Below are 24,653 nucleotides of genomic sequence, written 5' to 3' on the forward strand. Positions count from 1 at the left end.
ACTATGCCATCATTCAAGTCGTTAATGAATAATGTGAATAATTGAGGCCCCAACACAGATCCTTGCGGGACACCACTAGTTACATCCTGCCAATCGGAGTACTTACCCATTATCCCCACTCTGTCGCTTACCACTCAACCAACTTTCTAACCATGTCAATAATTTGCCCTCAACGGGCTTCTACCTTAGTTAACAGTCTCTTCTGTGGGACTTTATCAAATGCCTTCTAGAAGTCCATATAAATAACATCCATAGACATTCCCCTGTCCACTACCTTAGTCACCTCTTCAAAAAATTCAATGAGATTTGTCAGGCATGACCTTCCTGTCATGGATCCATGCTGGCTGTCCCTGATTAACTGAAATGTTTCTAGGTGTTCAGTCACCCTATCCTTGATTATAGACTCCAGCAACTTGCCCACCACAAATGTCAGGCTAACTGGTCTGTAATTTCCTTGGTTCCCGCTTTCACCCTTCTTAAAAAGTGGAGTGACATGTGCAACTTTCCAATCCAGAGGGACCACTCCTGAATCTAGGGAACTCTGAAAGACTATAGTTAGGGCATTTACAATGTGCAATATTAATATGTACAATATTAATTTCATCATATGGAACAGTACTTGAACTTTTTACTGGACATTGCACATAACTTGTTTAAAAGGACCACAGAGCTGAACAGCTAAAACATGGCTGCACATTTGCATCCTGAGAGACAGTTGCATAGAGAGACAATGGGAGTACTCCCTGATTCAATTAGCGAGATGGGTTTTGCCAGTAGTGATGATCAAAGGACATTGAGAGCCACTGTCTGTGTAATGGACAACACTCCCCCCACCACCGAGTGTGTCTAGTAAGCTTTGAAGAATCAACAACCCTCGCAGACGATGCTGTTTCAAACAAAGAGCTGGTCATGTGACTAACCTACTGGCCAGACTGGGAACTGCTGAATTGTGCCTCACAGAAAGGTTTGGGGCAGACCACAATTTGAAGACAAAAGAGAAGGAAGCTATCTCCCTGTCTCTCTCTCTCAAGCAAAATCCCAGGGACCCACGGAAGCAACTTAAGCCTCAAGACAGAGGACCTCTTCAGCCTTCTGGTACCAGAGAAGCAAGTTTGAAAGTGTGCATTGGGCCCCAGTGAGAACTACAAGACCGCAATTCCAACCAAAGACTTTACAGCAAAACTACGGACAGTAACTGAATTTCATCTACTACTTCAAACCCTCCCCCTTTAGTTCTTTCTCCTCCTCTGTATCTATTTGTGTGTTTATCTCTTGGCTGTGTCGCTTATTTTTAGTAATTTTAACTGAGTTAGAGTGTTACGGCTAATAAACTTACATTTTTCTTGTTTAAACCTAACTGAACCTCTCTGGTTGGCTCATTTACAATTACAAGTAGAGAACAGTGAGTAAGGACTCACTGAGGGGTTAAGCTAAAACACTGTTTTAAAAGTTAAATCCTGTCACGACCAGGAAAGGGGCCAGAGGGGAGCCTGAGACCCCTTCCTCAGCCAGTCGTGACAGAAATTGGGAGACAGTGAGACTGTTAGACTGAGAAACAGAGAGACTGTGGCACTGGGGGACAGTGAGACTGTGGCACTGGGGGACTGTGAGGCTGTTGCACTGGGGGACAGTGAGACTGTTGCACCGAAAAAAAGAAAGACGGTTAGACTGAGAAACAGTGAAACTGCTATTAACAACTTTCTGAGAACAAAGGAAATTAATAAAATACTGTATTCTAAACATTCATAATTAGGAAACTGTGTCCATGGTGATGCAGTAGTTTTTTTATTTAAAGTAGTCTGGACAAACATGAAGCAAGCATATTTTAGTGATGGAGTGAAACTTTGGACAAACACAATGACGATTTGATGGCAGACCGAAAAATTGAACTTTGGCAAATATCAGAACACCAAACATTTGAACTAACAAAGTCTGTGTCCAAGTGGGATCTTTGCATTTGAGATATTTGCACGGATTGAACCTGTCTTCGGGGTGGTGTTGTCGATAATGCAGTGGGGACTCTAACAGAGTGAGCTGATCTCACTCTTGGTGCAACCCCACTTACAGCAAGCGTTGGACAGACCCACCACCACATCCCTCCCCTTCCTATCAGTGCTTCTCAATGCCTCCAACACATCATCGGAAATGCTCCTCCTGTTCCGCGTCTCACCCCCGAATCCCACCAGGACTTTCCAGCTCTCAGGCTCGGAGTTGGTGACATCACCAGCAAGATTCCAGTTGTTGGGATTAGCATCTTGCATTGTCTGTTCCAAGTGGGTTAAGGACTCAGGAATATCTGGAAGAGAAACAGACCACAATCCTTAACACATGCGTAAATTCAACATTAAATCTTCTGCAAAAAAGCCAGTTTGCAGCAAATTGCTGTCTTCAGGATTTCAAATCTTCCCCAGCACATTTAGAAGAATCACAGAGGCCGGAGGAGCTCATTCAGCCCCACTAACCTGTTTCACTCTTCAATGAGACCATGGCTTATCTATGACTTACTGAGGGAAGTGAGAGATGCAGGAATATGCTCATTGCGCCCCAAGCCTCAGTGAGAGCTACCAGCTGGCTCCTCCTCACCCATGAGGCTGTTATTTATATGTGAATCCAGGCACTGAGCTGACGGAATATTCAACCACAGGTGCCAACATATTCGAGTTCTACTCTGTTCTGAACAGACACACACACACACACAAAGACTCTCATACACACACACTCTTGGCAGGAGAAGTTACCACTGGACAGTGAATGAGAGAGAGACCTCTGTCTGAACTTACCCCTTCATAACCCAGGCTGCTGGGAGGAATTATATATCCCTTGTTCCTGTCCCAGGTGAGATAAGCTAACAATTTAATTCAAATAATCCTCTCAATCAGTTGCTTTTCTGACAGTTTTTATAGTCTGTGAATTAGTTGCAAGATGATTAACTGCATTTGATAATATCTGTGGTGCGGTTTGGATTATTTATAAACCTCAGTGCTGCTGCTCTGACCTCGCTTCACTATATCTCATCTCAAAACGTGGCAGTGAACTCACCCCACACTTCAGCCTCCCACCTCCCCACGTGCCAAAAATCAGTTCAGAAAACCTGCAGCAATAGATTGACAGAAGCCCACGAGCAAGGCTTGATCCCTATTCAACTTTAACCGTATCAGATCTGACACAACAGAACTAACAGTCACAAGACCAGGAGCGAGTGCACTAATCAAACATGACAGAACTCTGAGGAAATCCTAAAATAAAAGCAAAATTACTGCAGATGCTGGAAATCTGAAATAAAAATAAATGCTGAAAATACAGAACTCATTCTGTTCTGATAAAAGGTCACTGCCCTGAAACGTTAACTCTGCTTCTCTCTCCACAGATGCTGCCAGACCTGCTGAGTATTTCCAGCACTTTCTGTATTAATCTGCACTGGGGAGTTGCCCTCACACAATGCTCGACTTTCTTTTTCGCTCACATGCTGGGTAGATCTCACCCTCCCCGCAGGGACAGCGCGCATCAGCTGGGCACAGAGAGGAGACCCTGGCAGGAGGATCAGAGCTCTCTGAGGAAACCCACTGCCTACTCCTTCCCAGGAGGCAGGTAATCCACTGGGATGGTTACCAGCAGCTAATCCACTGGGATCGTTACCAGCAGGTAATCCACTGGGATCGTTACCAGCAGGTAATCCACTGGGATCGTTACCAGCAGGTAATCCACTGGGATGGTTACCAGCAGCTAATCCACTGGGATCGTTACCAGCAGGTAATCCACTGGGATGGTTACCAGCAGCTAATCCACTGGGATCGTTACCAGCAGGTAATCCACTGGGATGGTTACCAGCAGGTAATCCACTGGGATCGTTACCAGCAGGTAATCCACTGGGATGGTTACCAGCAGCTAATCCACTGGGATCATTACCAGTAGGTAATCCACTGGGATCGTTACCAGCAGGTAATCCACTGGGATGGTTACCAGCAGGTAATCCACTGGGATGGTTACCAGCAGCTAATCCACTGGGATCATTACCAGCAGGTAATCCACTGGGATCATTACCAGCAGGTAATCCACTGGGATCATTACTAGCGGGTTACCCATCTGCTGGAGTTTCCGCTCTGCACCCTGCTGAGTAACATTTAATGAGTAGGTCTTGCAAACAAACTGCTTGCCTGATAATTTTTACCTTCTGTATTTATCCCAGTCCTTTTCCATCTGGAGCCTCCGCAGGTGAAAATGACAGCCCGGATAAACTCTCTCCCACAGAGTTTCACTCCGAGAACAGGATTCCGAGCATCAGACTTCAGCTGGAATTCTGAGATGAACAGCCAGACCGTCAGGGTAAACCAAAGCTTCTGCATCATGGGGCCCCTGCTTTCTTATCCTGCGAGACTGAGAATGTGAAAGTGAGTAGAGAGAGAATAGGGAGAGAGAGTGAGGAAAGAGAGCAAGAAGAGAGAGATCGAGGAGACAGAGCAAGGGTGAGAGTTGACAGTTGTGGTGAGACTCTCTCTGTGCTCCCCTTGCTTGGAGTGCACTCTATTTAAACCCTTGTTACATCTGATAAACAGATGTAATTACAGAGCTGTCACAACTCATAACAGGAGACTGATGGTTTAATAAGCAGCGTCAAGACCACTGTAAAGGTCTCGGCTAGTGAGGAGGAGACCGACATACTGTGTTTAATACCAAACACATGTCTCCATTGTAAGTTATCAAACATGATAATAAAACCCATTTTCATCAAACACACATAAAGCAAAAGTCCTTAAAAATAGAAAACCCAGAGATCAGTTATGATTTGTCAGAAGTTGAGACCCCACAGCTCACATCTCATATTTCATCACAAACCTTTGTTTAAAATATTTGTACAATTCTTTACCCCACTCTCAGATTCTTGTTGGGCGGCCAGTTCCTCGGCCCCCAGCCTATACCTCACTGGACGGACCGGTCTTCCTGTATTACCCTAACACAGCAACATATTCCTCTGTGGAGGCAAGCTGCAATCCTATCCTTACACACAGCGTCCAGCAGAAGTCACTAAGAAAGAACATGGGGATTGTAACTCTCCCTGTGAGGCAGCAACTGAACAGGTGGGGGTTTCACATCGATCCACAGACTGGCATTTATATCAGGTATTATCACATTGTTCAGAAAAAACCCAGCCATGAAGAAGAAAGCTGTAGGCTGCAGGAAGATATGAATGGACTAGTCAGGTGGCTGGAACAGTGGCAAATGGAGTTCAATCTGGAGAAGTGTGAGGTCATGCATTTGGGGAAAAAAGCTAACAAGGCACGGGAATACACAATAAATGGTAGGATTTTGAGAAGTGTAGAGCAACAGAGGGACCTTGGGAAGCGTGTCCACAGATCCTGAAGGTGGTCAAGAAGGCATACGGGATACTTGGCTTTATTAGGCAAGGCATAGAATATAAGCTGGAAAGTTATGCTGAAACTGTATAGCACACTAGTTGGGCTACAGCTGGAGTACTGCGGGCAGTTTTGATCACCACACTATAGGAAAGATGTGATTGCAGTAGAGAGGGTACAGAGGAGGTTTACAAGGATGTTGCCTGGAATGGAGAATTTTAGTTATGAGGAAAGATGGGATAGGCTGGGGTCTTTTTTTAAAGTTGTTCAAGGGATCCCTAATTGCCCTCGAGAAGGTGGTGGTGAGCTGCCTTCTTGAAACGTTGAAGTCCATTTGGGGTAGGTACACCCACCGTGCTGTTAGGAAGAGAGTTCCAGGATTTTGACCCAGTGACAGTGAAGGAACGACGATATAGCTCCAAGGCAGGATGGTGTGTGACTTGGAGGGGAACTTGCAGGTGGTGGTGTTCCCATGCATCTACTGCCCTTGTCCTTCTAGTTGGTAGAGGTCGCGGGTTTGGAAGGTGCTGTCTAAGGAGCCTTGGTGCATTGCTGCAGTGTATCTTGTAGATGATACACACTGCTGCCACTGTGCATCGGTGGTGGAGGGAGTGAATGTTTGTGGATGAGGTGCCAATCAAGATGGGCTGCTTTGTCCTGGATGGTGTCGAGCTTCTTGAGTGTTGTTGGAGCTGCCCCCATCCAGGCAAGTGGAGAGTATTCCATCACACTCCTGACTTGTGCCTTGTAGATGGTGGACAGGCTTTGGGGAGTCAGGAGGTGAGTTATTCGCTGCAGGATTCCTAGCCTCTGACCTGCTCTTGTAGCAACAGTATTTATATGGCTACTCCAGTTCAGTTTCTGGTCAATGGTAGCCCCCCAGGATGTTGATAGTGGGAGATTCAGTGATGGTAATGCCATTGAATGCCAAGGGGCGATGGTTAGATTCTCTCTTGTTGGAGATGGTCATTGCCTGGGTCTTGGGTGGCACGAATGTTACTTGCCACTTATCAGCCCAATCTTGGATATTGTCCAGGTCTTGCTGCATTTCTACACAGACTGCTTCAGTATCTGAGGAGTCGCGAATGGTGTTGAATATTGTGCAATCATCAGCGAACATCCCCACTTCTGACCTTACGATTGAGGGAAGGCCTTTGATGAAGCAGCTGAAGATGGTTGGGCCTAGGACACTTCCCTGAGGAACTCCTGCAGTGATGTTCTGGAGCTGAGATGATTGACCTCCAACAACCACAACCATCTTCCTTTGCGCTAGGTATGACTCCAACCAGCAGAGAGTTTTCCCCCTGATTCCCATTGACCCCAGTTTTGCTAGGGCTCCTTGATGCCATACTCGGTCAAATGTTGCCTTGATGTCAAGGGCAGTCACTCTCACCTCACCTCTTGAGTTCAGCTCTTTTGTCCGTGTTTGAACCAAGGTTGTAATGAGGTCAGGAGCTGAGTGGCCCTGGCGGAACCCAAACTGAGTGTCACTGAGCAGGTTATTGCTAAGCAAGTACTGCTTGATAGCACTGTTGATGACACCTTCCATCACTTTACTGATGATTGAGAGTAGACTGATGGGGAGGTAATTGGCCGGGTTGGATTTGTCCTGCCTTTTGTGTACAGGACATACCTGGGCAATTTTCCACATTGCAGGGTAGATGCCAGTGTTGTAGCTGTACTGGAACTGCTTGGCTAGGGGCACGGCAAGTTCTGGAGCACAGGTCTTCAGTACTATTGCCGGAATATTGTCAGGGCCCCATAGCTTTTGCAGTATCCAGTGCCTTCAGTTGTTTCTTGATATCACGCGGAGTGAATTGAATTAGCTGAAGTCTGGCATCTGTGATGCTGGGGACTTCAGGAGGAGGCCGAGATGGATCATCAACTCGGCACTTCTGGCTGAAGATTGTTGCAAATGCCTTATCTTTCGCACTGATGTGCTGGGCTCCCCCATCATTGAGGATGGGAATATTTGTGGAGCCACCTCCTCCAGTTAGTTGTTTAATTGTCCACCACCATTCACGGCTGGATGTGGCAGGACTGCAGAGCTTAGGTCTGATCTATTGGTTATGGGATCGCTTAGCTCTGTCCATCGCATGCCGCTTACGCTGTTTGGCACGCAGATAGTCCTGTGTTGTAGCTTCACCAGGTTGACACTTCATTTTGAGGTATGCCTGGTGCTGCTCCTGGCATGCCCTCCTGCACTCTTCATTGAATCAGGGTTGGTCTCCTGGCTTGATGGTAATGGTAGAGTGGGGGATATGCCGGGCCATGAGGTGACAGATTGTGGTTGAGTACAATTCTGCTGCTGCTGATGGCCCACAGCGCCTCATGGATGCCCAGTTTTGCATTGCTAGATCTGTTTGAAATCTATCCCATATAGCACGGTGGTAGTGCCACACAACACGATGGACAGTATCCTCAATGTGAAGATGGGACGTGGTCTCCACAAGGACTGTGCGGTGGTCACTCCTACCAATACAGTCATGGACAAATGCATCTGCAACAGGCAGATTGGTGAGGACGAGATCAAGTATGTTTTTCCCTCTTGCTGGTTCCCTCACCACCTGCCGCAGACCCAGTCTAGCAGCTATGTCCTTTAGGACTCTGCCAGCTCGGTGAATACTGCTGCTACCGAGCCACTCTTGGTGATGGACATTGAAGTCCCCCACCCAGAGTACATTCTGTGCCCTTGCCATCCTTAGTGCTTCCTCCAAGTGGTGTTCAACATGGAGGAGTACTGATTCATCAGCTGAGGGAGGGCGGTAGGTAGTAATCAGTAGGAGGTTACCTTGCCCATGTTTGACCTGATGCCATGAGACTTCATGGGGTCCGGAGTCGATGTTGAGGACTCCCAGGGCAACTCCCTCCCGACTGTATACCACTGTCCCGCTACCTCTGCTGGGTCTGTCCTGCCGGTGGGACAGGACATACCCAGGGATAGTGATTGCAGTGTCTGGGACATTGTCTGTAAGGTATGATTCCGTGAGTATGACTATGTCAGGCTGTTGCTTGACTAGTCTGTGGGACAGCTCTCCCAACTTTGGCACAAGCCCCCAGATGTTAGTAAGGAGGACTTTGCAGGGTTGACAGGGCTGGGTTTGCCGTTGTCGTTTCCGGTGCCTGGGTCAATGCCGGGTGGTCCGTCCGGTTTCATTCCTTATTGACTTTGTAGTGATTAGATACAACTTGCTGGCTGATTTCCGAGCTATTTTGACTGATTGAAAGTTGAAGTGGTATCAGACTCCCAGTTCTCTAACAGATCATTTTCTGTATTACTCTGTCCCACTAATCGGTTCAAACGCTGCAGGCTGCCAACACTGCCTTGTGTTCAGGGTTCATGAATTTACGCAGCAAACAGTGCACTAGCCTCAAATTCATTCTGTACCCCATATTTTAAATAAACCCTGTAAACTCAAAGAGGTTCACTGTCAAAGAAAGAGCAATAGAAAGAGGCATGAAAGAGAGAGATAGAGAAATAGATACAGAGGGAAACACAGGATAAAAAGACAGAAGGAGAGGAAGAGAGAGGGATACATGAATGTAGACAGCGAGAGAGGAAGGACGTTAACTCTGTTTCTTTCACCACTGATGCTGCCTGACCTGATGAGCATTTCCAGCATTTTCTATTTTTATCTCTGATAGTGTCCCTGATTATCAGACTGACACACACAACCCACCTGCTATCTACAGACAGAAAAAAGGCTTTCGTCACAAGCTATTCTTCAAATCAGTGTTCAGTCTGTGCACATTGAGACCAACATGATCAGAATTGACGCAGTATTTCATTAATGAGATGTCTCACTCAGGGCCCCTGATGGTGAAAGCAATAGAGACAGAGGCACATATAGACAGAGATGGAGAGAAGGCAGAGACATATAGACAGATAGAAAACAGGAGAACAGAGAAAGGGTGAGAGAGGGGGAAAGAAAGACAGAGAGCGAGGGGCTCCACTGGTCTGTCCTGCAGTTTATGTCCCAAGTGAGTCTTCTCCCACCCTACTATATTGGATCTTTACAGCACATCCTTCTATTCCTTTCTGCCTCATGTACTTACCTAGATTCCCCTTAAATATGTCTGTGCTGTTCACCTCAATCACTCCACGTGGTAGTGAGTTCCACATTCTCACCACTCTCTCATCCAGGATCTCATCATTAAGGTAATCGCACTTTAACAAGGTGCAAACAGCTGATTGAATCTGTGTGAAGATCCGATCAGCAGAGCCTTTGAAACGGTGAAGTACACGGTTATTGTTTGTTCTTGTCAGTCTCTCGAAACGAGTTTGACGTCTGCCAGGCTTCATGATTTGTGTGTCATCAGGTGACTCAGCAGCCAATCCTGGAGCCACAGGCCTTTGGGCAGAGAGGACAGGAGTTGCCCTGAGGGAGGAGGGTTCTCAAGCCTCCACTTTCATCACTTCTTCACAGCAGAGTTTATACGTTTGGTTTCTGACTGTGTTGCGGCTTGTTAGATGTTAGATGAGGCACCACCACATGATTCACTGTGGCAAGTTGCTCCCACACACCAGTGTCAATTTGTCCCCTTTTCAATGAGGCCTTCAGAATGTCCTTAAAATGTTTTCTTTGACCTGCTTGAGATCGGGCGCCATCTGTAAGTTATGAGAAGAAGATCTGCTTCGGAAGCAGATTATTTAGCCCGTGGATGCAGTGTCCAGACCAGTGGAGCTGATTTCACATGATCATGGTTGCGATGCTGGAAGAATTGGCTTCGGTGAGGATGCTGGAGTTTGTTCACCTGTCTTCCCACTTGACTTTGAGTATCCTGCAGCTCAAACACCAAGTTGTGTAATTTTTTGGAAGGCTGCCCTAGCACAACTGATTCTGTGCAGAATCTCTACTTCGAAGGTGACCTTTTGAGAAAGGTCGCTGCTGAGATATGAGAAGTGTTCAATGGTTCAATGATTTCCAAAGTCTCCCCTCAATAACAATAGCTGGAGATGTGGGTGTGCAGGGGGAGGGCTGATGGACGATTCTGGACTTGCTGATGTTGAGTGAGAGACTAACCCTTTTGTATGCGGAGTTGAAGAGGTTGAGGGTGGTCTGAATGTACTTGTAGTGTGGGCCACAACTGCACAGTGTTGGCATATTGTAAGTTGTGAATGTGCTGGAGGGTCACCTTAATCTTGGCTCTCAGCCTGTTGAGGTTGAAAAGGTTCCCGTTGAGTCGAAACTCAATCATAACCCCTTGTGGAATTTGGTCACAAATGAATTCTATGACCAAGCTGAGGTAGATAGTGAAGAGAGTAGGTGCTGTCACACAGCCTTGCTTGACGACCGTCTGGATATGAAAGGGCTCGGTCTCCTTTCCATTGCACAGGATGGTTGCTGTCATACCGTCATGCAGAAGTTGCGGAACAGTAACAAATTTTGCTGGACATCCTAGTCTCTGGAGAACTTTCCAATGGGCTTCACGATTGATGGAGTCAAATGACTTTGACAGATCAATAAAGGCCATGTAGAGTTCTTTACATTGTTCCAGACTTTTTTCCTGAATTTGCCGAGCAACAAAGAGCATGCCTGTGGTTCGCCTGGATACCAGAAAGCACATCGAATCTCCGGAAGCAAGTCGTCGCCGATGGGTAGGAGGTGGTTCTGGACAGAAGGGATATAATAGATTTATCACTCTTCTTAAAAGGTGAGACAATGATGACATTGCAGAACTCGGGAAATAGTGCCTCATCTTTCCAGATTTGTGTAAAAAGGTCTGAGAGTTTGAGCGAGAGTTCACGACCACCAGCTTTATAGATCTCTGCAGGAATGTTGTCCAGACCACACGCCTTGTTGTTCTGCATCTGTTGAATAGTCTTTTGTAGCTCAGCAACTGTTGGCAGCATACCAAATTTGATCTCTCAAACAGTTGAAGGGGGGCAGTGGTGCAGTGGTAATGTCACTGGACCAGTAATTCAGGAGGCCCAGGCTAATGTCTTGGGGATATGGGTTCAAATCCCACCATGGCAGCTGGTGGAATTTAAATTCACTTAATTAAAAAGAAAATATGGAATTGAAAACTAGTCTCAGTAATGGTGCCATGAAACTATCATTGATTGTTGTAAAAACCTATCTGATTCACTAATGTCCTTATCTAGTCTGGCCTGCATGTTACTCCAGACCCACAGTAATGCGGTTGACTCTTAACTGCCCTCTGAAACGATCTAGCAAGCCACTCAGTTGTCAGGGCCAGTTATTGATGGGCAACAAATGCTGGCCTTGCCAGCAACACCCACATCCCCTGAGACAATTAAATCCATTGAAGTATTTTATTTTTGTCTGATACTGTAGACTCCCAATTTGAAGGTTCTGGTACTGCTCCTTCCAACAGTCTCAGATAGCTGCATCGTCTTTGAGAAGGGGTATTGCCGTCTTCAGCTCAGAGAGGGGAGGGACCATTTGTTTTTGGTCCATAGATGGTCTGGGGCCTGGATAAAGTTGTGCAGGTCTGTGTAACATTGGATTTCATTGGCCTTCCCTACCCACCACTTATTCTTGATGACAGGCATCATTCTCTGATTGGAGTAGTAAATATTCTTCTCATTTCTGTTGTAATGTAGGATGATTTTGACATATAATGAAGGCTTGGTGTTTCCGATCGTGAGTTTTTCATTCAGGTTGAACCAGTCTTGGTGCCTGTAAGTTTCAAACCCGAAGATCTGGGCATAGGTTTCTTGGATTGCAGATTTAATCTTGTCCCAAAGCCCTTCCATATCGTTGGAACCTGTGAGAGCAAGATGGGAAGAAAGTTGCATTTGGAATTGTTGTTTGGTTTTTATATCCTGTAGAATGCGGTAGAAATCTTCTCCTAGATTTCTTTTGAGGATCTTCGGGGTCTGGGTGCCAGCTGTATGCTCATGGTGGAGTGTCCAAGTCTGTGGTCTGTCCAGCAGTCATTTGTACCCTGCATGGTACGTGCACATCCTTTCTATCCCAGACTCGGACAATGACCTAGTCCAGGAGGTGCCAATTCTTGGATCGGGGGTGTTTCCACACTGTCTTGTATTTATTTTTCTGATGAAAGAGTGTGTTTGTGATGGTGAGCCCATGTTCAGTGCACTTGGTGTGAAGGAGGATACAGTTGGCATTTGATTTCCCCATTCCTGCTTTCTCGATGGAGCCCTTCCAGACCATGTAGCTGTATCTGACTCCGGCATTACAATCTCCCAGTGGAATCATTCGTCTTGTTTTGGGACGACTGCCAATACAAAATCCAAATCTGCATAAAAAAGCTCTTAGACTTTGTCAGTAGAATTGAGTGTCGGAGCAGAAGCTCTAATGATTGTGGCCCAAGGGCCGTCACTAAGCTGAAGGCATAGTGTCAATGAGCCATTCGTTAATGTCAATTGGAAGCTCTTTAAGTATATCTGTGATTCTATTTTTGATCGTGAACCCAGCTCCGTGGATTCACCCCCTCCATAGTCTGATACAAACTGATCTCCAAACATTCATAGAAATAAAGAACAGACTAACTTCACAACACTGGATCTCATTATCTCTATACATATATTTATAGCAAGTGCATCTTCATCCCACAGTGTCTCCTTGTGCTGCTCTTAAACCTGCCCTGCTGTTGCACTGAGGCCCATGGGCACCATCACTGCTTCCCTGCTCTGTGGTATCACGATCCTTTAGGGACTGAGTTAGAACCCATCTCAGGGCTTGTGAGTCCCAGCCATTTACTTTGTCACTACAGCTATGGAGGTAGCTTGCTCTTGTATCCTGACTTCAACATAACATCACCCATCAGACATCTGAGGGGCAGCTGGAACAGTCACACAAGCTGTGCTTCAGGAGACAGGCTAGCAGGCTATGGTTGGTGATGTGGGGGGAGGGGGTTCATGCTAATTTATAGTCCCTCCTAATGTGAAATGATTCCTTGCTCATAATCACCGTTCTTTCTGTCATTTAACTTTCTACCTCCAGTTTAACTAAATGGTGTAGTTAGAATATTAATAATTATTCATATTTGTTAAAATTATTTATCAAATTAATTAAGTGCCCAACTTTTACAGACCCACATGGAATACAGAGTGTGTGAGCATCCTGGGATTGCCAGAACACCCCATACACTAGCTCTTTTTTTACTCATTCATGGGATGTGGGCATCGCTGGCTAGGCCAGCACTTGTTGCCCATCCCTAATTGCCGTCAAGAAGCTGGTGGTGAGCTGTCTTCTTGCACCGCTGCAGTCCTTGTGGTCTAGGTACACCCACAGTGCTGTTACTAAGGGAGTTCCAGGATTTTGACCCAGTGACATGGAATCAATGGCGATAGAGACCCAAGTCGGGATGATATGTGACTTGGAGGGGAAATTGCAGATAGTGATGTTCCCATGTGCCTGCTGCCTTTGTCCTTTTAGGTGGTAGAGGCTGTGAGTTTGGAAGGTGCTGTTGAAGGATGCTTGGCAAGTTGCTGCAGTGCATCTTGTATTTTTTTTTATTTCCAAAATATACTTTATTCATAAAAATCTGTAAAAATTACATTGCCAAACAGTTTCCAAACAGCACCAAAAAATACAAACATTGCAAGGGAGATCAGTTTCCTTCAATACTGTCATGAGTTTCTTCCCAACCCTTCCGTTTCACAATTGTCATGTCAATTACAGTTTTACATTTACAGCAATTGAGAATATTAACGATACAGTTCGAGGGGTTTCCCATTGATCCAGCCCCTCAGTTCAGCTTGGTGGGGGGACCTTACACTGTGGTCTTTCCCCATTGAGCCTTTGCTGCGGCTGCCCCAAGCTTTAGTACGTCCCTCAGCACGTAGTCCTGGACCTTGAAATGTGCCAGTCTGCAACATTCGGTGGTGGACAACTCTTTGCGCTGGAAGACCAGCAAGTTTCGGGCAGACCAAAGGGCGTCTTTCACCGAATTGATAGTCCTCCAGCAGCAGTTGATGTTTGTCTCGGTGTGCGTCCCTGGGAACAGCCCGTAGAGCACAGACTCCTGTGTTACAGAGCTGCTTGGGATGAACCTTGACAAAAACCACTGCATCTCTTTCCACACCTGCTTTGCAAAGGCACATTCCAGGAGGAGGTGGGCGACCGTCTCTTCCCCACCACAGCCACCGCGGGGGCACTGTGCGGAGGGGGCGAGACTTCGGGTGTGCATGAAGGATCTGACGGGGAGGGCCCTTCTCACCACCAGCCAAGCTACGTCTTGGTGCTTGTTTGAAAGTTCTGGTGATGAGGCAGTGCATCTTGTATATGGTAGAAACTGCTGCCACAGTGTCCCAGTGTTGGAGGGAGTGAATGCACAGATCCCCTCCTATCCTGAAGTGTGAACTCTCCTCAGGGTACAGTTGCCCTTCCTGACTCTCCCTGGGATATAATGCCCCAGAGAGTTTTCCTGAATTTCTCATTGCTCCTAGGACTGTTTGAGACAGTGTGAAGGAGCTCCTGAATAATTATAGCAGACACAGCCTTGGTCTCTTATCATTCTCTGATAGTTGCTTCTGTGACATTTGTGGTTATAACTGAGTAAAATGTCATTCTGTGACTTGATAAGAAACATGTTTTTTATGGAACAAGATGGCTGGACCAGGCGTGCAGGATAAAAACTAGGACAAAAGGCAACAGCAAGGTGACATTTAATAAGTGCTCTTTCCAGATAATATGCAAATATCTCTTTAATTAAAATTGGTTGGGTCTGTGCTGCAGAAAGTTAGGCTCATATACATAAGAATGTTCAGGAATACACAGAGTGTTAACTCCAAAAAGACTTTTCCAAATCATCTCCACCTACCCAAGCTAATCTCTCAAATCCTTGCTCTCCCCAGAAGCATTCCTAGCCTTAGAGTCATAGAGTTCTGCAGCACAGAAACAGGCCCTTCAGCCCATCCTGTCCGTGCCGGCCATCAAGCACCTAACTATTCTAATCCCATTTCCCAGCACTTGGCCCGTAGCCTTGTATTCTATGGCCTTTCAAGTGCTCATCTAAATACTTCTTAAATGTTGTGAGGGTTCCTGCCTCTACCACCCCTTCAGACAGTGTGTTCCAGATTCCAACCACCCTCTGGGTAAAAATGTTTTCCTCAAATTCCCTCTAAACCTCCTGCCCCTGACATTAAATCTATGTCCCCTGGTTATTGATCCCTCCACTAAGGGAAAAAGTTTCTTCCTATCTATCCTATCAATGCCCCTCATAATTTTGATTACCTCAATCAGGTTCCCCCTCAGCCTTCTCTGCTCTAAGGAAAACAACCCTAGCCTATCCAGTCTCTCTTCATAGCTGAAATGCTCCAGCCCAGGCAACATCCTGGTGAATCTCCTCTGCACCCTCTCCAGTGCAATCACATCCTTCCTATAATGTGGCGACCAGAACTGTACACAGTACTCCAGCTGTGGCCTAACTAGCGTTTTATACAGCTCCATCATAACCTCCCTGCTCTTATATTCTATGCCTCGGCTAATATAAAGGAAAGTAGCCCACATGCTTTCCCAACCACCTTATCTACCAGTGCTGCTGCCTTCAGTGACCTATGGACAAGTACACCAAGGTCCCTCTGACCCTCTGTACTTCCTAGGGTCCTACCATCCATTGTATATTTTCTTGCCTTGTTACTCTTCCCAAAATGCATCACCTCACACTTCTCAGGATTAAATTCCATTTGCCACTGCTCTGCTCATCTTACCGGCCCATCTATATCCTAATCTATATCCTGTAACCTAAGGATTTCCTCCTCACTATTTACGACACGACCAATTTTCATGTCATCTGCGAACTTACTGATCATACCTCCTCTTTTCACATCTAATCATTAATGTACACGACAAACAGCAAGGGTCCCAGCACCAATCCCTGTGGTACACCACTGGTCACAGCCTTCCAATCGCAAAAACAACCCTCGACCATTACCCTCTGCCTCCTGCCACTAAGCCAATTTTGGATCCAATTTGCCAAATTGCCCTGGATCCCATGGGCTCTTACCTTCTTAAACAATCTCCCATGCGGAACCTTATCAAAAGCCTTACTGAAGTCCATGTAGACTACATCAACTGCTTTATCCTCATCTACACATCTAGTCACCTCCGAAAAATTCAATCAAGTTTGTTAGTCTTGCAATTATATTAGCATTCCTGTACAAATCTTCACATCCTGTTCTCATGTTTTAATCCTATGTTCACATTTATAATGAGAACTGCCCAGCCATGGCTGCTGGATTCTCAATTTTCTGGGCTTTCTGAAAAATGGTTTAATTTTTCACATTTCCCATGGAAATTCCTCATGTAAATAAGAAAGTGAGTTTAAAAATTAACAAAATGACACATTTCACCATGTCGATGTTTGGTGGGTTTGGTGTTGGATTGTTTTGGGGGCCATTTGAAGTTGGAGGTTTTTTAGCATTTGCTATTTCGGATCAAAGGGTTTTTGTGGCTGGTACTTGGAGGTGGTGACACACAGACTGACAATGTGGAGCTCTGCTCCCACCTAGTGGTTGCCTGCTGGTACTGTGCGCACTCCAAGTTTAGATTAGATTAGATTAGATTAGAGATACAGCACTGAAACAGGCCCTTCGGCCCACCGAGTCTGTGCCGAACATCAACCACCCATTTATACTAATCCTACACTAATCCCATATTCCTACCAAACATCCCCACCTGTCCCTATATTTCCCTACCACCTACCTATACTAGTGACAATTTATAATGGCCAATTTACCTATCAACCAGCAAGTCTTTTGGCTTGTGGGAGGAAACCGGAGCACCCGGAGAAAACCCACGCAGACACAGGGAGAACTTGCAAACTCCACACAGGCAGTACCCGGAATCGAACCCGGGTCCCTGGAGCTGTGAGGCTGCGGTGCTAACCACTGCGCCACTGTGCCGCCCTTATTCTGTGATTGACGAGAAGCATGTAAATCACTGGGTTAAATAATATGCTGCCAGTGATAAAACAACAGCATTCACCACTGGCCTTAAAAAAAACTGCCCTAAAAGATCTAGTGGCTGCAGACATGAATCCAGGATGGTGTGTTGCCTCCCTGGTGCCAGGGTCAAGGATGTCATTGAACAACTGCAGAGCATCCTGAATGGGGAGGGTGAACAGCCAGCAGTCGTGGTCCACATTGTACCAACGGCATAGGTAGAAAGAGGGATGTGGTCCTGCAGAAAGAGTTTACTGAACTAGGTAAGAAATTAACAAGCAGGACCTCAAAAGTAGCAATCTCCAGATTACTCTCAGTGCCACGCACAAGTGAGCATAGAAATAGAAGGATGAGGCAGATGAATGCGTGGCTGGAAAGATGGTGCAGGAGGAAGGGCTTCCGATTCCTGGGACATTGGGACCAGCTCTGGGGGAGATGGGATCTGTACAGGCCGGACGGGTTGCACCTGAACAGAGCTGGGACTGAGTTCCTTGCGGGACGTTTTTCTTGTGCTGTTGGGGAGGGTTTAAACTAGTTTGGCAGGGGGATGGGGACCTTCGGGTAGACTCAGTTGGGACAAAATCAGAAATGAAAATGGAAGGCAGAAAATTAATGGATGAATCTGGAAGACAGAGGAAACAAAGGTTATAAAATAAAAGAAAGGGTTTGGCAGTGTTCAAGGGCATCTATTTCAATGCAAGGAGTATAGCAAATAAAACCGATGAGCTGAGGGCACAGATAGACACGTGACAGTATGATATCATAGCTATTACAGAAACATGGCTTAAGGAGGGACAGGAATGGCAGCTCAACGTTCCTGGTTACAGGGCTTTCAGATGCGATAGTTCCTGTGAGGAAGAAAGACAAGTTTGGCAAGTTTTGGGAAGCTTGGATAATGCGGGATATTGTGCGCCTAGTCAAAAAGAAAAAGGAAGCATTTGTAAGGGCTGGAAGGCTGGGAACAGATGAAGCACTTGAGGAACATAAAGACAGTAGGAAGGAACTTAAGCAAGGAGTCAGGAGGGCTAAAAGGGGTCATGAAAAGTCATTGGCAAACAGGATTAAGGAAAATCCCAAGGCTTTTTATACATATATAAAGAGCAAGAGGGTAACCAGGGAAAGGGTTGGCCCGCTCAAGGACAGAGATGGGAATCTATGTGTGGAGCCAGAGGAAATGGGCAAGGTGCTAAATGAGTACTTTGCATCAGTATTCACCAAAGAGAAGGACTTGGTGGATGATGAGCCGAGGGAAGGGAGTGCAGATAGTCTCAGTCATCTCATTATCAAAAAGGAGGAGGTGTTGGGTGTCTTGCAAAGCATTAAGGTAGATAAGTCCCCAGGGCCTGATGGGATCTACCCTATAATACTGAGGGAGGCAAGGGAAGAAATTGCTGGGGCCTTGACAGAAATCTTTGCATCCTCATTGGCTACAGGTGAGGTCCCAGAGGACTGGAGAATAGCCAATGTTGTTCCTTTGTTTAAGAAGTGGGGTAAGGATAATCCAGGAAATTATAGGCCGGTGAGCCTTACGTCAGTGGTAGGGAAACTATTAGAGAGGATTATTCGGGACGGGATTTACTCCCATTTGGAAACAAATGAACTTATTAGCGAGAGACAGCATGGTTTTGTGAAGGGGAGGTCGTGTCTCACTAATTTGATTGAGTTTTTTGAGGAAGTGACGAAGATGATTGATGATGGAAGGGCAGTGGATGTTATCTATATGGACTTTAGTAAAGCCTTTGACAAGGTCCCTCATGGCAGACTGGTACAAAAGGTGAAGTCACACAGGATCAGAGGTGAGCTGGCAAGATGGATACAGAACTGGCTCGGTCATAGAAGACAGAGGGTATCAGTGGATGGGTGTTTTTCTGAATGGAGGGATGTGACTAGTGGTGTTCTGCAAGGATCAGTGCTGGGACCTTTGCTGTTTGTAGTATATATAAATGATTTGGAGGAAAATGTAGCTGGTCTGATTAGTAAGTTTGCGGACGACACAAAGATTGGTGGAGTTGCGGATAATGATGAGGATTGTCAGAGGATACAGCAGGATATAGATCGGTTGGAGACTTGGGCGGAGAAATGGCAGATGGAGTTTAATCCGGACAAATGTGAGGTAATGCATTTTGGAAGGTCTAATGCAGGTGGGAGGTATACAGTAAATGGCAGAACCCTTAGGAGTATTGACAGGCAGAGAGATCTGGGCGTACAGGTCCACAGGTCACTGAAAGTGGCAACGCAGGTGGATAAGGTAGTCAAGAAGGCCTTCATCGGTCGGGGCATAGAGTATAAAAATTGGCAAGTCATGTTGCAGCTGTACAGAACCTTAGTTAGGCCACACTTAGAATATTGCGTGCAATTCTGGTCGCCACACTACCAGAAGGACGTGGAGGCTTTGGAGAGGGTACAGAGGAGGTTTACCAGGATGTTGCCTGGTCTGGAGGGCATTAGCTATGAGGAGAGGTTGGAAAAACCCGGATTGTTTTCACTGGAACGACGGAGGTGGAGGGGCGACATGATAGAGGTTTACAAAGTTATGAGCGGCATGGACAGAGTGGATAGTCAGAAGCTTTTTCCCAGGGTGGAAGAGTCAGTTACTAGGGGACATAGGTTTAAGGTGCGAGGGGCAAAGTTTAGAGGGGATGTGCGAGGCAAGTTTTTTAAACAGAGGGTGGTGAGTGCCTGGAACTTGCTGCCAGGGGAGGTGGTGGAAGCAGATACGATAGCGACGTTTAAGAGACATCTTGACAAATATATGAATAGGAAGGGAATAGAGGGATATGGGCCCTGGAAGTGCAGAAGGTGTTAGTTTAGGCAGGCATCAAGATCGGCGCAGGCTTGGAGGGCCGAATGGCCTGTTCCTGTGCTGTACTGTTCTTTGTTCTTTGTTCTTTGATAGGGAGGGGGATAAGAAAGGAGGGGGAGTGGCAATTTTGGTCAAAGGAACAATTACAGCTGTGAGGAAGGATGATATGTTGGAAGGTTCATCAAATGAGGCCATATGGATTGAGCTAAGGAACAAAAAAGGGGCAATCACACTGCTGGGAATGTACAGTAGACCCCCAAACGGTCAGAGGGAGATAGAAGAGCAGATATGCAGGCAAATCTCTGAGAAGTGCAAGAACAACAGGGCAGTAATAGTAGGGGATTTTAATTACCTCAATGTTAACTAGGATAGTTTTAGTGTGAAAGGAATTGAGGGAGCAGAATTTTTGAGGTGCGTTCAGGAGAAACTTTTTGGCCCAGTACGTAGCAAGTCCAACAAGAGAGGGCGCAGTTTTAGACTCAGTTTTAGGAAATGAAGATGGGCAGGTGGAAGGAGTGGCAGTGGGAGAGCATTTTGGTGGTAGTGATCATAATTCAGTCAGTTTTAACATAATTATGGAAAAGAACAAGGATAGAACAGGAGTTAGAGTTCTCAATTGGGACAAGGCCAATTTGACTAAACTGAGGAGTGATTTAGCGAAAGTGGACTGGAAACAGCTACTTGAAGGTAAATCAGTATCAGAGCAGTGGGAGGCATTCAAAGGGGAGATTCAGGGGGTTCAGAGTAAACATGTTCCCACAAACAAAAAGGGCGAGATGGTCAAATCTAAAGCCCCATGGATGTCAAGTTGCTTACAGAGTAAGATAAGGCAGAAAAGGACAGCTTGTGTCCAACACCAAGAACTCAATACTACAGAAAGCTGAGAGGAGTATAGAAAGTGGAGGGGGTCAAATCAAAAAGGAAATTAGGAAAACAAAGAGAGGGCAAAGAGAGGTGAACCCAAAGATGTTTTATCAATACATTAAGAGTAAGAGGATAACTAAGGAAAGAGCAGGGCCCATAAAGGTCTAAAGAGGTAACCTATGTGTAGGAGCGGAAGATGTTGGTGTGAATACTTTGCATTGGTCTTCTCAAAAGAGGGGAACAATGCAGATATTGTAGTCAAGGAAAAGGGGTGTGAAGTATTGAATGTGATAAACATAGGGAGGGAGGAAGAGTATTAATAGGATTCGCATCCTTAAGAGTGGATAAATCACCAGGACCGGATGAAATGTACCCCAGGTTGTTAAAAGCAGCCAGACAGTAAAATGCGGAAGGCCTGTCCATCATTTTCCAGTTGTCAGTGGATACGGGTGTGGTGCCGAAGGATTGGAGGACTGCTAACATTGTACCTTTGTTTACAAAGAGAGTGATGGATAGTCCAAATAATTACAGGCCAGTCAGTCTAACCTCAGTCGTGGGCAAATTATTGGAATCTATTCTGAGAGACAGGATAAACTGTCACTTAGAAAGGGCACAGATTAATCAAGGATAGTCAGCGTGGATTTGTTAAGGGAAGATCTTGTCTGACTAACTTGATTGATTTTTTTGAAGATTTAACAAGGAAGATAGATGATTGTAGTGCAGTCGATTTGGTCTACATGGATATTAGCAAGGCTTTTGACAAGGTTCTACATGGCAGACTGGTTAAAAAAATAAAATCCCATGGGATCCAGGGAAATTCAGCAAGGTGGATACAAAATTGGATCAGTGGCAGGAAAAAAAGGGTGATTGTTGACGGATGTTTTTGTGACTGGAGGGCTGTTTCCAGTGGCGTTCTGCATGGCTCATTACTGGGTCTTCTGCTTTTTGTGGTATATATGAACGATTTTGACATAAACGTAGGATGCATAATCAAGAAGTTTGCAGACAACACAAAAATTGGCCGTGTGGTAGATAGTGAGGAGGATTGCTGTAGGCTGCAGGAAGATATTGATGGGCAGAAAAGTGGGAAATGGAATTCAACCCAGAGAAGTGTGATGCATTTGGGGAGGTCAAACAAGGCAAAGGACTACACGATTAATGGGAAAAAAGCTGAGAGGTGTATAGAAGTGAGGACCTTGGAGTGAATAGCCACAGATCCCTGAAGGTAGCAGGACAGGTCAATAAGGTGGTAAAGAAGGCATATGGAATCCTTTCCTTTATTAGCTGAGGTATAGAATACAAGAGCAGGGAGGTTATGCTCGAACTGTATAAATCATTGGTTCGACTGCAACTTGAGTACTGTGTGCAGTTCTGGTCTCCTCATTACAGAAAGGATGTAATTGTTCTGGAGAGGGTACAGAGGCAATTTACGAGGATGTTGCCAGGACTAGAAAAATGTAGCTACGAGGAAAGATTGGACAGACTGGGGTTGCTGTCCTTGGAACAGAGAAGGCTGAGGGGAGATTTGAATGACGTACAAAATTGTGAGGGGCCTGGATAGAGTGGAGGTGAAGGGCTTATTTACCTTAGCAGAGAGGTCAGTGACCAACCGGGGGAAATAGATTTAAAGTGTTTGGTAGAAAGATTAGAGGTGATTTGAGGAAAACTTTTTTCACCCAAAGGGTGTTGGGGGTCTGAAACTCACTACCTGAAAGGGTAGTTGAGGCAGAAACCCTCAACTCATTCAAAAGGAGTCTGGATATGCACCTCAAAAGTGCTGTAATTTGCAGGGCTATGAACCAAATGCTGGAAGGTGGGATTAGAATGGGTGGATCATTTTTCGGCCAATGCAGATACAGTGGACCAAGTGGCCTCTTTCTGTGCCATAAACTTTCAAACACTCTATGATTCTATCTCTGTGGAATGTTTTTTCCCCTCTCCCAGTGGCAGTTTAAATCTGGGGGAGAGTGTAGGACAATGGGATTAGTGTGGGATTGATACAGGGCAATGGGGAGATAAAAGCTCTTACCTTCCGGGAGTGGAGCGGACCTGTGGGGCGAACGCCGAGAGTGGAGCCTATAAATCGAGCCGAGGATCGAGGCCCAGTCTCTTACCTTCCAGGAGCGGAGCAGGGCAGACCAGAGCAGACCTGTGTGAGAGCAGTCGGAGTTCTTCCAGCGTGCTGGAGTTTTGGGGAAAAAAAAGCCAACAGTGACGTCAGAGGAGAGCTGCAAGGTGATTGGTTGGTGAGTAGCAGCTGTTAGAATATCTTAAAAAAAAGGGGAAAGTTTTTTTTGTAAAAAAAACCTCTGGTGATAAGGTGAGTACTACTAAAGTGTTTTTTAAAAATTCAGTGTAACTTATTAAGGACTTTAGATTGGAATGGGTAGAACAAGGCCCCTAATGTAATTAGTATTTTTAAATTAAGGGAGTTAATTTAAGTTAACCTAAAGGTAAGTCATGACAGGAGAGCTCAGCCCCGTGATATGCTCCTCCTGCACTATGCGGGAAATCAGGGACGCTTCCAGTGTCCCTGACGACCATGTGTGCAGGAAGTGTATCCATCTGCAGCTACTGACTACCCACGTTACGGAGCTGGAGCTGCGGGTGGATTCACTGTGGAGCATCCGCGATGCTGAGGAAGTCGTGGATAGCACGTTTAGTGAGGTGGTCACACCGCAGGTAATGGCTGCACAGGCAGAAAAGAGATGGGTGACCACCAGACGGAGTAGTAGGCGCAGGCAGGTAGTGTGGGAGTCCCCTGTGGCTATCCCCCTCTCAAACAGATATACCGCTTTGGATACTGTTGGGGAGAATGACCTCCCGGGGAAAGCAGCAACAGCCAAGTTCGTGGCACCACGTAGGGCTCTGCTGCACAGCAGGGAAGGAAAAGGGGTGGAAGAGCTATCGTGATAGGGGATTCTATCGTACAGGGTACAGATAGGCATTTCTATGGCCACAAACGAGACTCCAGGATGGTATGTTGCCTCCCTGGTGCTAGGGTCAAGAGCGGCTGCAGGACATTCTGAAAGGGGAGGGTGAGCAGCCAGAGGTCATGGTCCATATTGGTACTAACGACATAGGCAGGAAGAGAGATGAGGTCCTGCAAAGTGAATTTAGGAAGTTAGGCAGAAGGTTAAAAAGCAGGACCTCTAGGGTTGTAATCTCAGGATTACTCCCTGTGCCACGTGCTAGTGAGGGTAGGAATAGGAGGATTAGGCAAATGAATGTGTGGCTGAAGAGCTGGTGTAGGCGAGAGGGCTTCAGCTACTTGGATCATTGGGATCTCTTCTGGTGCAGAGGTGTCCTGTACAAGAAGGACGGGTTGCATCTAAACTGGAGGGGGACCAATATCCTTGCGGGGAGGTTTGCTAGTTCTACTCGGGAGGGTTTAATCTAGTCTTGCGGGGGGTGGGGGAGCGACCCAAAGTAATAGTCTCTCCGAAGAGATAGTTGAGGCAAATGTAGAGGTTAAAGCAAGCAAGTCCAGTAGGCAGGCCGGGCAGGGGCAGGACAGGGAGTGTGGAAGGTCTGGTAGGCTAAACTGCATTTACTTTAATGCAAGAAGCCTTCCGGGTAAGGCAGATGAACTCAGAGCATGGATCGGTACATGGGATTGTGATATTATAGCTATTATGGAAACGTGGTTGAGGGATGGGCAGGACTGGCAGCTCAATGTTCCGGGGTACCGATCTTTCTGGTGTGACAGAGGTGGAGGTAAGAGAGGAGGGGGAGTTGCACTATTGATTAGGGAGGA

General features: G+C 46.2%; 1 protein-coding gene across 2 annotated transcripts; it reads right to left on the reverse strand.

Annotated features, from left to right (window-relative positions):
- Window positions 1-1,782: 1,782 nt before the first annotated feature.
- On the reverse strand, window positions 1,783-9,481 carry LOC137355575 (relaxin-3-like). 2 transcript variants are annotated; one of them, XM_068020837.1, is made up of 3 exons: window positions 9,408-9,481; window positions 4,169-4,374; window positions 1,783-2,296 (listed from the first exon to the last, which is right to left on the reverse strand). In XM_068020837.1, the coding sequence occupies exons 2-3, from the start codon at window positions 4,344-4,346 to the stop codon at window positions 2,022-2,024; spliced, it is 453 nt and encodes a 150-aa protein (XP_067876938.1). In that variant the 5' UTR covers window positions 4,347-4,374; window positions 9,408-9,481; the 3' UTR covers window positions 1,783-2,021. The 2 variants fall into 2 exon arrangements, with proteins under 2 accessions (XP_067876938.1, XP_067876936.1); XM_068020835.1 differs by lacking the exon at window positions 9,408-9,481 and having other exon boundaries at window positions 4,169-4,498.
- Window positions 9,482-24,653: the final 15,172 nt, after the last annotated feature.

This window comes from Heterodontus francisci, chromosome 43, assembly GCF_036365525.1.
Source record: "Heterodontus francisci isolate sHetFra1 chromosome 43, sHetFra1.hap1, whole genome shotgun sequence".
Lineage (NCBI taxonomy): Eukaryota > Metazoa > Chordata > Chondrichthyes > Heterodontiformes > Heterodontidae > Heterodontus > Heterodontus francisci.